Source organism: Gopherus flavomarginatus, chromosome 5 (assembly GCF_025201925.1).
Source record: "Gopherus flavomarginatus isolate rGopFla2 chromosome 5, rGopFla2.mat.asm, whole genome shotgun sequence".
NCBI lineage: Eukaryota > Metazoa > Chordata > Testudines > Testudinidae > Gopherus > Gopherus flavomarginatus.
In genome coordinates, this window is record NC_066621.1 from 89960889 (window position 1) to 89975420 (window position 14532).

At 45.5% G+C, this 14532-nt stretch overlaps 1 protein-coding gene across 3 annotated transcripts in view; it reads right to left on the reverse strand.

Moving 5' to 3' along the window:
* Positions 1 to 14532, reverse strand: part of PLEKHH1 (pleckstrin homology, MyTH4 and FERM domain containing H1) — an 88758-nt gene that overhangs the window by 2217 nt on the left and 72009 nt on the right. For all 3 annotated transcript variants that reach the window (XM_050953462.1, XM_050953460.1, XM_050953461.1), the window contains exons 24-28: positions 13978 to 14119; positions 11591 to 11733; positions 5869 to 5998; positions 1227 to 1313; positions 193 to 339 (exon numbers count right to left, since the gene is read on the reverse strand). In XM_050953462.1, coding sequence (XP_050809419.1) covers positions 193 to 339; positions 1227 to 1313; positions 5869 to 5998; positions 11591 to 11733; positions 13978 to 14119 — 649 coding nt within the window. The remainder of the gene's footprint in view (positions 1 to 192; positions 340 to 1226; positions 1314 to 5868; positions 5999 to 11590; positions 11734 to 13977; positions 14120 to 14532) is intronic.

Here is a 14532-nt window from a genome sequence, read left to right on the forward strand (position 1 = left end):
GGGTTGAATGGATCAATCAGTTTGAGGCCCATGCCCATAAGGGGCTTTCCAGGTTGAAAGCACAGGAGGGTTAGGGCAGAAAGGAAAGGAACGATTCCTCAGGAAATACACCAAAGGCCTAGTTGGTTTTAATACACAGTTTTTCTGCTGCCAGGTGGAAGGGCCCTATTTTGCAGTTTGTCTTATACCCACCTTTGGAGCTGCCATTGTGAAAAGTAGTTTTTCAGTGCTGTTTTTCCCAGAACTCCTGTCCTTCCCCTGACTGACTACAATCATGAAATCATCTCGACAGCCTCCAAAGGTCAGCACAGACGGGTATGCATAAGATAGCTTTAAGTGCTGCAGACAATGGAGAGAAAGTTCAATCAGCAACTAGATTCTTTTAAAAGGAAAAAAGTCTCCCCAAAGAGCGCTCTTATTATTTGCCTAGGCAACATCAGATTCCCAGTAATGAAAACAGCTGTAAGCAGCTCTGCTGCGCTGAATAGAAAGTAAACATAGTGTTAATAGTCCAAATTTATGCCCCTGTTTAGGGTTTAGCTTTACTGATGATTCAGATAACAAAGAAACATCTCAGCCTAAGCTTGATCCCTGTATTAGGCTGTTCCTAAGATTTCCCTGCAAGCCCAGTGCCTAGCTGCCTCTGAGAGAGACAGTCCAACCGTTTTAATAGCCTGGTTGGAATTAACAAATTGCATCTGCCACTCTGACTCATCAGTAATGACCCTGTATCTTTATGCAGGATTCAAATACAGAAAACCTTTTCCATCTCTAACTTGTGTGTCAAATCCTGGTCCCATTTGAAGTCTATAGAAGTTTACCATTGATTTTAGTGTGGCCAGGATTTTACTCCATGAGTCTAGATTGTGGGAATGTGCTTCTGCAGCGATGAAGGGCTTGGCTACACTCGAAACTCCAAAGCGCTGCCGCGGGAGCACTCCCGCAGCAGCGCTTTGAAGTGCAAGTGTGGTCACTGCGCCAGCGCTGGGAGAGAGCTCTCCCAGCACTGCAGGTACTCCACCTCCCCGTGGGGATTAGCTTGCAGCGCTGGGAGCCGCGCTTCCAGCGCTGCGGCACTGTTTACACTGGCGCTTTACAGCGCTGTAACTTGCTGCACTCAGGGGGGTGTTTTTTTCACACCCCTGAGCAAGAAAGTTGCAGCACTGTAAAGCGCCAGTGTAGCCAAGGCCAAAGTTATTTTTCTCAATCAACATGCTTCACCATACCATAGTGTTGTAATCCAGTATGCTAATGCCATCTTCATTCACAGCTATCCAAACTGGACAATCTTCCAAGGGAGAAGGCAGGACAGGCTGGGGAAATAAGAAATAACTTACATAGACATTTCTACAGCTTCACAAAAATAAGATATTTCCACCATATTTCTTGGGTATTGAGGACAAGCTGGCGGGGAACTGAGATTCCTGGACGTTAGCTAGCCCAACTGAATTTATATAACGTGCAATAGCTACTTCATAATTGCATATCTTGTAGATCTGATCCCAGTGATTGATATAATCCTGTTCATGAGAATAGTTCACCTTCATGGTTTTAATATCTGTTTTCTTTTAAAAATTAAACAAGTCAGCATACTGAAAACTTAATGTAATGCTGGTCCAAGGTGCCAGTTTGACAGTCATATTCTATTCAGGTTCTTATGTTGCTTCCATCATCATGGGGTCTGAGACTGACATCCTTTGTTCTTCCACAGAACAGGAACAGTGCAAGTGTCCCTACATTGTCTTCTGCCAGTGTGCTTCAGTCCCGTCCTCAAGTAACAGGGTACTGCAGCTCAGTGTCCTAGGCTGACATTGCCAAGAGGCCAATTAATGCCAGTTGTGGGGGTACCCTAAGAACTAGACTCAGATTACCAATGCATTTCACAGGTCATCAGAAAGCAATGGTCACTGTCAAACAAGGCTATATCTGAGCCAGTGATTTAGATGAGAAAAACACTCCAGCCTATTACCAGTCCCGTGAGCCATCCAGTGCCTCCACAATCATTTCCTGTATACAGTATTTATAACATGCCAGAAATAATGGGAGAGGTGGCAAATCTATCTCCATCAGAGAATTCCAGCTAAAGGGACAATGGTGTTAGCAATTTATTTTGTGTGAGACCCCCTCCAAGATGTGTTACTGAGCCGTGATGTAGACTAAGGTTATCCAGGGACTAGAGTTTCCTGAGAAGGAAATGCCATGCTCTAAATTAAGAAACTCTGAGAACTGCTAATGATTTGACATGAATGATTCTCATGTGTGAGGGTTTTTATCTCATCAGAATGAAGTCTGTTTTATCAAAGACAATTCAGATTGTTTGGTAAACACAGGAGACACCGAGTTGTGCATTATTGTTATGGCTAATGCCATTGACTTCTCATGGGATTCTGTGCCATGCTATTGTTATGGCTAATTCATAGTTCTGGCAGTGTAACTATCAGAAAGGTGTCAAACAGATTGTTCTTTAAACTCTGGATGGAATTATTGTATTTTCTGCTTTTCAACTCCACTGACTCTAAATGCTTGTGACCTTTCCTGCTTTTACTGGTGACAGCCACTGAGTTTAAGGAAGCCTGCATGCTCTCTGAACTTGAAGGAAACTTCCAGTTCAACATCAGAGGGGTAGCCATGTTAGACTGGATCTGTAAAAAGCAACAAAGAGTCCTGTGGCATCTTATAGACCAACAGACGTATTGGAGCATAAGCTTTCGTGGGTGAATACCCACTTCGTCAGACACATGTAGTGGAAATTTCCAGAGGCATCGGTATTCACCCACGAAAGCTTATGCTTCAACATGTTTATTAGTTTATAAGGTGCCACAGGACTCTTTGTCGCTTTTTCCAGTTCAACTGCACAGAAGGACAGTACTTTTACTTTAAGATTTTATTTCAGAAAGTCAAGTACTTCGATCACAAAGCAAGAGACCAAAGGATCACAACTACCGTCTGCAATTAAGGGTACTCTGAAGACTATACTAGCATGGTAGGTCGGCATGTGGTTTTTCTGTTGGTGTAGGAACATCACCTCCCTTATTTTTCCTCCCTTGGTATCCTGCTGTTAATTGATTTGTCTCGTTAGACTGACCTCACATTTGGTAAGGCAGTTCACTTCTTTTCATGTAGTTATACCTGCTCCCGTATTTTCCACTCCATGCATCTGATGAAATGGGGTCTAGCCCACAAAAGCTTATGCCCAAATAAATTTGTTAGTCTCTAAGGTGCCACAAGGACTCCTCGTTTTTTCCCTTAACAAAATTAGCTATGTTGACAGAAGCCCTCTTCCACTGACCTAGCTGTGTATACACAGGGTTTTATGTTGGCATGGCTGTGTCAGTCAGGGCTGTGTTTTTTTGCACACTCCTGACATAGCTATGCCAGTATAACTTTCCTGAGTAGACCTGGCCTCAGGGTATGTCTACCCTGCAGGCAGGAGGTCCAATTGCTGCACATGTAGACATAGCCAAGCTAGCTCAATAAAAATAGCAGTGAAGCTGTGGGAGCACTAGCTAGCCATTCTACTATAAGACTGCCTTGGACCCTGGGTACCAATTTGGGTGCCTAGCCCATGCTGCCAGCTGTGCTGCTGCAGCTTCACTGCTATTTTTAGCCAGCTAGCTTGATCAGAGCTAGCTCAGGTATGTCTACACATGTAGCAGTCACATCTCACAACTGCAGTGTAAACATACCCTAATGCGGGAGGGTGTAGTAGACTAGGTCTCTAAGTTTAGGATGTTGAAAAGGTAGACAGGGCCAGCTTTACGCCAGTTCCCCCGATTCCCCCAAATCGGGCCCTGCGCCAAAGAGGACCCCATGCCCGCGCCTAAGAGGGCCCTGATCTGGGGGTCGTTGGCGGTGGGGTGGGGTGTCTTTTGGTGCCGCAGAAGACATGGAGGGGACTCCACGCCACCAAAGTGCTGCTGAAGCCCTGGACCACCACTGAGTATTCCAGTCGGGCCCCACGGGTCATAAAGTCGGCCCTGAGGGTAGAACAAACTACTGGAAGCCAGAACTCCTGGCTGTGCCACAGATGTTATTCTTGGAAAGTGAATTTAGCCAATCTGTGTTTCAATTTCTCTCTTTATACAATAGGGATAGTAATACTGTTTGCCTTCCTCAAATAAGAATAGGCATTGTTGTACAGTGCTACCTACAGAACTGAAACATTGGTTCTCTCCATTTACACATCATTAGCTACAGGGTATGATTTACAGAGTTTTTTTCCTTTTTCTCCACTGGTAGGTACTTAAGGAATACTATTTTTTAAACTATGTTTGCTCTTGTTGTCAAGGGCACAGTATTGATCCATAAGGGTTTGTCTACACAAACACACAGTTTGCAGCAAGCTGGCATGTAAATCTGCCTGCACTAGCCTGCTGCATACTAAGTGTCCGTCTGTGTAGAACAGGGGTGGGCAAACTTTTTGGCCCCAGGGCCACATTGGGGTTGCAAAACTGTATGAAGGGCCAGGTAGGGAAGGCTGTGCCTCCTCAAACAGCCTGGCCCCTACCCAACCCCTCCCACTTCCTGCCCCCTGATTGCCCCACTCAGAACCCCCCAACCCATCCAACCTTCCCTGCTCCTTGTCCTCTAACCACCCCCTCCTGGGACCCTACCCCCTATCCAACACCCCTAACCACACCCCCACCCCTTGACAGGCCTCCCCAGACCCCACACTTATCCAACCCCCTTTTCCCCCGCCCCCTGACAGGCCTCCCCAGACCCCACGCTTATCCAACCCCTTTTTTCCCCTGCCCCCTGACAGGCCTCCCCAGGACTCCCACCCTTATCCAATTGTCCCCCATCCCCTGACCGCCCACCAGAACTTCCGCCCCATCCAACCGCCCCCTGGCTCCCTGTCCCCTGACACCCCTGCCCCTTATCCAATCCCCCGGCCCTGGCCCCCTTACTATGCCGCTCAGAACAGCGTGTCTGGCAGCTGCACCACCCAGCTGGAGCCAGTGCTGCTCAGCAGGAGCGCACAACCCCGCCGCCCAGAGCGCTGCCCACCCGGCGGCGTGGCTGCAGGGGAGGGAGGACAGCCTCCAGAGCTCATGGGCTGAGCAGGATGGTCCTGCGGGCCGGATGTGGCCCACGGGCCATAGTTTGCCCACCTCTGGTATAGACCCTACTGCTGCCCACTAGGGAACTTTTATGGTGTCGCAGCAGGGTTCATGTAGACAATTAGTGCCTGGCAGGCTAGTGGAAGGGAGATTTACACTCCAGCCTGCCACAAACTAAGTGTTTGGTAGACAAGTTTTGACTCCTAAGAGCTTCAGTGTGTAATTTGTGGCACTCTAGTAACCCCTAGTGTCTCTAAAACGTATTTGTCTTCTCTATTCCATCTAAACCAGAGGTAGGCAACCTATGGCACACGTGCCGAAGGCAGCATGCGAGCTGATTTTCAGTGGCATTCACACTCACTCTGCCTGGGTCTGGGGGGCTCTGAATTTTAATTTAATTTTAAATAAAGCTTCTTAAACATTTTGAAACCTTATACAATAGTTTAGTTATATATTATAGACTTATAGAAAGAGACCTTCTAAAAAGTTAAAATGTATTACTGGCCTGCGAAACCTCAAATTAGAGTGAATAAATGAAGACTCGGCACACCACTTCTGAAAGGTTGCCGACCCCTGGTCTAAACAGATGGAAAACTAAATACAGCTTGGTCAGCCAGATGAAATGGTATGGAAAGTGCTGTACCTCTAAATAGCTTCCAAAGGTGTGTGGTGGCAGTGGGGGGGGGGTAGGGATTTCCCCACAAGGTATGAGCTCTTTTAGCAAAGATTGTAATAGTAGCTGAGCTGAACAAGTTTAACTTGGGGGTAAAGAAACAAAGTACTCCAGCAAGAAGCCACTTGTGATTACCTTCGCAGCAAATACCTTGGCTCCAAAGAGAGGCCATTTCCGGGCCACTGTCAAATAAATTCTAATGCATTCTAGTGGAGAGCATCCCTGCAGCACCATCCATTTTGTAGCCAGCTTGTCAGCCAACCGCCTGTGGGAATTCAAGTTACATTACAACATTTGCTCATGTCTTCAAATAAATGTAATGTTATTTTTACAATAAGTTAACAATGTTTTTCATCCTGAAGGGCTGGAAGTGTCTTTCAAACCACTGTAGGCAGAGCTGGTAGTACCCCTATTATTTAGGTTGCCCAAGACATCCTGTGATAAGATCTTATTCAGTTGTTTATAAATTTGTCAGACTTGAACCATTTGGGCTGAAGTTTTCCATTCTGGGCATCTGCCTTAAGCTGAATCTTTTTGGAAAATTTTAGCCAAATGGTTCAGTCATCTAGGAGAAGGAGGCTAGGGGAAAATACATTATCTCATCCAGGTTAAAAAAAATCTGGTGACCTTTTCTTTTGAAAGCTCCAGCGACCCCATGCTTTGGAGCAGGGATTTGAAATTTGGTAGGGGAGTGGCCTCTGTGTTAAGGCTCTGCCTTTTCACATCTCCATGAAAATCTACCCAGATTTGGTCAAGTCATAAGTACATGCTCAGAGACTTCTTCAATTTTAGGCACTAAACGCTCCAAAAAGATTCCATCCTAAGTGAGCATGCTCGAGTATCTCACAGTTCCAACGTGTAACCAGGCTGCACATGCACCATCCTCACAGAACAAGTGAGTGTCCTCCATACCTTCATAGCTCCTGTATGTGACCAAAGTGTGCATGTGCCATCCTCACTGAGCATGCTCTAGGCCAGGACCAGACTTTTCCTGTAATTGCTGCTTCAGGGTGCTCTGAGCCAGGACGGAGCTGAGCACTGGAAATGAGAGCAGGGAATCTGTTTCTCCTGTGCTCTCAATGACTCCCCTGCTGATGCCCAGGCAGTGCGGAGGAGGAAGCTGTCAGATTTGAACAGAGAGGAGACAAAAGCAATGGCAGAGGGGAAGGAAAGGATTTGGTTGGGACAAGGAGTGTGATGAGGGAGAAGGAGATAAACTGTGACATGGGGCTAGAAGAAGGATGACTGGGACTGGCTGGGCATTTGAGCAAGGAGACTGGGATTGGGTGGAGGCAAGGGAAACTGGAATTCGTTGGGCAAGGAGACTAAGACTAGGAGCCAAGGGAGACTAGGACTCAGTAAGGGAAATGGAGCAGATCACTTGGAGCCAGTTGGCTGGGGAAGGGACACTGAGGTTGAAAAAGGAGCTTGAGGGACTGCGACTGGCTGGATAAGGAATGTGGGACTAGGAACCAGTATTTGGGGGAAGAACAGAGCAGAGGGAGGAGAAAGAGATCTAAGAAGTAGTTGGAGTGCAGGGGGAAAACTAGGACTGTCTGGGTAAAGAGACTGGGATGAGCCAGGGAGAGGGTAAACTGGGCAATGAGCTGAGGAGTAGGGAGGGGAAGTGAAGATTGGATGTAGATCCTGGGGATGAGACTGGAACTGGGAGCCAGATGGAGGGAAGATGGGGAATGGAAACTGGGACTGGTTGGGCAAGGAGACTGAGATTGGGAGTCAGGGGGAGATTGGGACTTGAAGAGTGAGCCTGGAGGGGGAAACTAGAACCTTCTGTGCAAGGAGACAGGGCCTGGGATGAGAAGCCTGAAGAGTATAGACTGGCACAGGGCAGGGAAGGAGGATAGGACTGGGACAAGGAGACGGGGTGGGGAAAAGACAGGACTGGGCTGGGGACAGATTGGAAGGGATGAGGCAGAAGGAGTCAAGCTTGTGGGAGAACAGGCAGAAGTCTGTGCCCACTAGAGCACACTCCCCTCCAGAGGCTAAAATGGAAACCAAAGATTCTGAGTCTCACCATTCCCCTGCTGTCTGCAAATATCTGTGATAACTACTGGTAAAGGGTGTATCTCAGCCTCCTCAAGTGCTGGTTCTGTAGGATGACACCTATTGTTGCTAACAGTTACTCTGTTAGCTCCAGTGGCAGAGGTCTGTGCTGTGGATCTAAAGGTTCTAACCCTGCTGATGAACCACGTGAGTGTCAATATGATGCTGGGTGATGGAATTTCTGTACATTCAGTTTGGTTTATTTAAAACCTAGGAAATTACACATTAAAAAACGACATTAGAAGAACATTATTAAGGTTTCAAAGTCAAGCACTCAGAAGTTAGGAGATGCCAGAATTAAGGTTGTCTGTGCAACCTTAATTTGGACCACTTGTGCATATGCAATATGTACAATCTTTACTTATATGACAGTATTTTTTCCACAGGACCCCTCCCTCATTCAGTGCAGAGGAAGAAACTGCTGTGGGCATTGATCAGGATTTTGTAGTGAAGGAGGCTGATGTCTGTAGGAATTGGAAGATCTATGGCAGTGGTGGGCAACCTGCGGCCCAAGGGCTAGACGCGGCCCGTCAGAGTAATCCACTGGCAAGCCACCAGTTTGTTTACATTTTCACAGTCACCCAGAGCTCCCAGTGGCTGCGGTTTGCCAATGGGAGCTGGGGGAAGCGGTGGCCAGCACGTCCCTGTGGCCTGCACCGCTTCCCGCAGCTCCCATTGGCTGGGAACAGTGAACCGCGGCCCCTGGGAGCTGCAGGCGGGATGCAAATGTAAACAAACTGTCTGGTGGCCCACCAGCATATTACCCTGACGAGCCAGGTTGCCCACTACTGATTTATGGTGAATGAGGAAGGGAATTGCAGGAAGAGAAAGGATGATCTCATAGTTAAGGCAGGTGAATGTTGCCCTGGACAACAGGATTCTATCCCTGCCTCTTCCACAGAGTTCCTGTGTGAATGTTAATTGTTATTATTACTTTATTTATTATTATAGCAGCACCTAGGAGCCCCTGTCATGGACCAGGACCACACTGTTCTCGGGAGCTGTACAAACAGAACACAAAGAGTCCCTGTGCCTGGTCAGCTGACTTCAGTTAGGTTTAAAAAGAACATTTGGGCCTGTGGAAAGAGAGACTGAGTGAGGAAAGGAGACCTGGTGAGTCAGAATTAGAAAACTGCAGGAAGCAGGGGCAGTGGACTGCCAAAGTCCACTCAGAGGGAAATCAGTGCAGACTGAGTGATAAATGGGAAAAATCCCTTGGGAATAAAAATCCCAGGGTGATCTGAAGAACTGTAATCTATAAACATAATTTATATTAAATTAAAAAACTTATTAAGCTGTTTGTTGTCCAATTTTAAAGAACATCAATCTACTGACCTGGCGGAAGTCACAAGCTAAGCACCTGGAACCAAAGTTTGTTGAAGTGCTAACCCAGCTTTTGACAACCTTCTGCAGGTACAGCAAGAATATTTCCTTTATTTCGGTTTGTTCAATGAGTTCAGTTCAATGACTCTTTTATTGAAAGTTACAAAACTGCCTGGAAGTTGGAAAAAGCAGGAAAGCTTGTTTTCCTCTTCCAATCTATGAATAAAATCAAACTGTGAAAGGATGAGATCTATTAATTCTAAAATCGTAAGGGACATGGTGACCAACAACAATCAGTTCAATTCACTAATTACAGCAATACTTTCTTTGTTTAATAAATCAGTTGGTTTTAAATGCAAAACATATTTTGATAAATTTACTTTTTTCTTCTGTATCCAGCCCATTTAAGATTGTTTTTATTAGTTAAATAAACTTATTTTAAAATGCTGTTTTTGTGCATTTAATTGAATTTAAATTTCCATCAAAAAGCAGCTTGACAAATCACAAGTATAAAAAGTAGTTTTGTAAATAAAAATGCATAGTTCCCCATTTTCTAACATAATAAAGTAAAAATTAAGAATCTGAATAAGTGTATGTTAAGCTCTGTAGTTGATTAAATAAACATGTATACTTGTATCCTGGTTAGCAAAAGGAATCACCAAATTTAGCGTAAAGGCTATATTTAGTTACAAATCAACATTTGAAAAGTTATCAATCAATCAGAATCAACCTTTCTTTAGGAAAGTAATTGAAGTACAAATGCAAAACAAGATTAAAATTCTTGATTTAAATCGAAGTTTTCTGCTTCCTAATTTAAATCACTTTCATTTAAATCAGTCCACCTTGGAAGAAATTAACAATTCTGTCTTCGGAACAGGATTTGAATAGTGGGCAGTAAATGTGGCCTGGGGTCACACATTGAAAATGTGGCAAAAATAAAATATTGAGTAGCTGCTCATTGATTGTGCACTGAACAAGGCAGGGATCCTGTAGGGAGGAATAGTATGCAATAATGTAACCAAAGACTGTATCATAATGCATATGCATCAGGGGGCTCAACTAAGACAACCTTAATTCTGGCATTTTCTAACTGTTGAGTGTTTGACTTTGCAACCTTAATAATTTTCTTTTAACTGTCTGTATAAAATTTAGGATTCACTTCACCCACCACAGAAGTTCAGCCCCCTCTGTAACAAAAACACAACAGTTTAGCAGTGCAGAGCAATATTGCACAGCAGTTCAGGATAGGGAGTGATGGAGACCGGAAACAGTGGAAAATGTTCAAGGAGGAAAATGTAATTACCCAAATGTAGAGTCTCAGAGGATCTATATTGGAAGCTCCCACACCTTAACTGAAGGGCTGATGTTGAATTTTTAACGAAGGCTTCCTTTTTTCAAAATGTTAGTGAAGTTAGTGATTTGGTAGGATCCTATGCCACGGTTGTGCAGGAGATAAAGAGGTCCTTTGCTTCCACATTATTATTGTATTGTGATAGTTCCTAGGAGCTGCAGTCACTGACCACAACCCCATTGTGCTAGGAACTGTGTAACAGTATCTGCAAAATCTCAGATAGTAGCTTTCTTCCATGTGGTAGAAGCCTGTCTAACACAGGCTATCTTCTCCCAAAGAGAAACCATTTCTCAGGTGCGTACCTTAGTACCACCATCGTCTGTCACTTCACAATTACACTGTGGTAATGTTTTCCACATGGGGCTACAACTTAAGTCAACTTGGAAACTGCAGCTGGTGCAGAGGGCCATAGACTCTTTGTTAAGCAGCATGTCTTGCTATGAGAATATGAAATCTGCACCAGTTCATTCCCCAGTGGAGTTAATATATTAATGCTGATCAATAAAGCCCTTAAAAGGCTTGGGATCTGCCTGTCTAGGAGATTGCCTTGCTCCCTGGGCAACACAGCTGAGATCAGTGGAGGCCCCTGAGCTATAGCTTAATTGGTACAGATGTGGATTCTTTTTTTAAAAAAGTGACGCTTAGACTTCAGAATTCACTCTCCTGGTCCAAAGAAGCCCAGATTTGTTGAACTTTAGGACATACTTCAAAGCCTATCTATTTGGCCAGCAATTTGGAGAGAGTTGTGGTTTGTGGGGCATTCAGGCAGGGCATGGATTCTGATTTTGGGCATATCAGAATTGTTGGAGCCAAGATGGGCAACACAGGTTTTTTAGACTGGTTTCCTTTGTGCGTAGAAGGGTGCCTTGTTTGCGAATGCTGTTTTAGTCTAGGTTGGTTTGTATATCACCTTTCAAGGGCATCTATTGCCTGGGATCTGAGTTCTTTTTATACTTATATGTTGAACTCAAAATAGATTTGTGGATTTCACTTCTCTTGACAGTTTCTCTTTAAACTTTCTTTCTGAATAAGAAAAGGGATGGATGTATTTTGTAGTAGCAAGTGGCCTATTTTTTTTCCACAGCAAAATTTTATATAACTGAACCGTTTTAGTCTCACCTGAGATGCTCAGGGGTAATGTTTTGTTTGTAACGTTTGGGATAGAATTTGTCCAAGATCTGTTGGAGAAGATGTTGCATTTTGGACTGTGGTGTCCCCCCAGGGCTTGAAGATACTGGTCGATCCAAGTCTCCATATTCCACCTGCACCAGAATGTTAAAGGATATTGGTTTATATCACAGTGAAAAATGACAAGTTCTTGGACCAATATCTTCTCCATACACAGCAAGTGACTCTTGGGGATAGGCCTGCCCAGGAAATTTCTTAGTCTGTAGAGGGTGAAACAAGATTTAGGCCAGCCACTCTGTGTGCCAGAAAACTGATCTCTGTGTATTGCTATTTTCCCCCTCAACTGGCCAATAAGAAACCAGCTTATTTGTAAACAACATAAGCAAGATTTCTCCATCTGCTGCAGTGCATGGTTGCTAGAGGCAGCTGGTGGAGATTTCTCCCTGCTTAGGGGAACTCTGCTGGTAGAAATGGCTCTGCTCCCTCTTGTGCCAGCTGTTTCCCACAGTACCCAGCATGTCAGGGATCTTAAGAGCATGGGCTGGCTAGGGAGGAGATTCCCCACCATGGGTGCCAGGTTTGTATAATTTTTGGTGGTGCCCAGAACGGGTCCAAGCAGAACCGTCCCATCCATAGGACAGACCGGGGCAACTGCCTTCAGGGGAACGTGGGGTCCAGGGCAGCCTGGTGGGTTAGCAGGGGGCCTGGCGCTGGCAGCAGCAAGTGACTCGGTCCCCGCCCCTCTCCGCCGGCTCAGGGGAGGGGGCAGAAGCCAGAAAGGGGTAGGGTGGGGGCTTGAGGGAAGGAGTGAAATGGGGGTGGGGAGGGGGCAGAGCAGGGCAGGGAGAGCTGGGGTGGGGGCAGGGGTGGAGTGGGGCGGGGTGGGCCAGGTCGGTCGCTGCTGCCAGTGCCAGGCCCCTCTGGACCCCGCATCCCCCTGAAGCACAGAGCCCCCCAAAGCACAGGCCTGGGGCGGTTCCCCTAGTCCATCCTATGGATGGGACGGCTCTGAAAATATAAGCCCAGACATTGGTGGAGCCAGGCCCACCTTCCTTAACATTGGTGGAGTATGGGTCCATATAACTCGCTGCCTATGTTCCCCACTGGGGTGAGGTCTCAGAGGGATCTTACACCAATGGCACAAATTAAGCTACTCCTTGCAGCTTTCCTTACTCTACAGCTGAGTGAGTGATGCTCAGGGCACTGCAACTGGTTCCCTGCATCACGCCTCTCTCCGTTGTACTCAAGCTCTGCTTGAACAAGGTGGAGAGCCTCTCCTCCTCCTCTTCCTCCTGTGTCTAAGGATACTTTTCTCTGACTGGCTTAGTGAACAGACTCATCATTTGCTTTAGCCAATACAGCAGGTCAGTTAAAGTTCAGTAAGACACAACTGTCCTGTTTACTACAACACTTGGCACACAGTGTGAATAAATCCACAATGGTAATATGATACATGTAACTGACATATGGAGGCCTAATTTAGGACCCTGCAAAATGCTTTTCCTGAGGGAGGTTCTAGGTTGTTAGCAGTATAACAGGGAGTGCTCAGATCATTAGGCTAAAATTAGAACAGTGATATTTTAATATCTCCATCAGAATGGCTGTGCAGAGCTGTTTTGGGGCTTTCCCAGGCTGTCTGTGTTTTCCTAAAGCTCTTGCTAGAATTCCATTGAGGGAATGATGGATGCACACATGCAGTCAAAGCAGTAAACATCATCAATGACCATCTTCCTGCAGGAGCAGCGGCAACAAACTATCTTATCCCCTCTTTTTGTATTAAGACCGTTGAATATGGATTATGCTGCTTCTTAGCTTAGTTTCAGTTTTTCACTGTTTATGGTGAATAATTTACTTGAGTGATGTTAGTTTGGCACGACATGACTCAGCGAGCAGTTTGATAAGGAACACCATCTCTGTTGTACCAGCCATAATTGCTTAACTGAGGAAATGCAATGTACAGCTTGGCTGATGTGCAGCCCAACTTAACTAGGCAACAGAACTTCCACCTCCAATAGAGCACATGAAAATGGCCGAGTCATTGTAGCACGTGGGGAAAGAGGTGTGGATTTTCTCCTATCCTTCTGCCCCAGGTTCTTTATAGAACAGAAGTAAAGACATTGACGAAAGAACATCACCAGATACCACATCTTTCTCTTTGGACAGTCCAAAACAAAGCCTAAAAGTGTTGGTTTCCCTAGCGCAGAGGTTCTCAAACTGGGGGTTGTGACCCTCAGGGGATCGTGAGGTTTTTACGTCAGGGGAGGAGGTAATGAGCTGTCAGCTTCCATTTTGAAACCCCGCTTCACCGCCAGCATTTATAATAGTGTTAAATATAATAAAAAGTGTTAATCCCACAGCACACTGGGCTGGCTGCTCACCTGAGCCATCAAAGCCACCATTTCCAGAGCCAGCTCCTTATTGACAGGGAACCTCCCATTGGCTATTTCACTGCTGACCTGGAAGGCCAGCAGCAACCGCTCTCTATCTGTCTCACCTTTTGCCTGGTTTCGAAAATACAATCTAAAAAGGAGAGAAATGCAGAGGAGAAAAGGTACCAGGCACTAGCTGCGAACAGAGTTGAAATAACCATTATTTTCAAAGTGAGTTTTGTGCATTAGAAAGGAGTTGTGCTGAGAGCCCTGAAGACTAAAGCCCTCTGTTCATGAACAAGGAGAATAGCTTTTGAAGCCATTCCAGTTTGAGCCATCCATTTACCGAAAGTGTCTAGTTAGCTTAGAAATAGATTCCCTTCTTTCAAGTACAGACATAGATGGTATTTATTAGATATCCTGTAACTCCTCCACCTATCACAGAATCCAGATCTAGCTCTGACTAAGCTACGAGGGGAATATTGCATGAACCTGTTGTTCCATTCCCTTACTTGTGTATGGGTGCTGATACAGAAAAACTTGATATTTAATATTTCAGCTCCT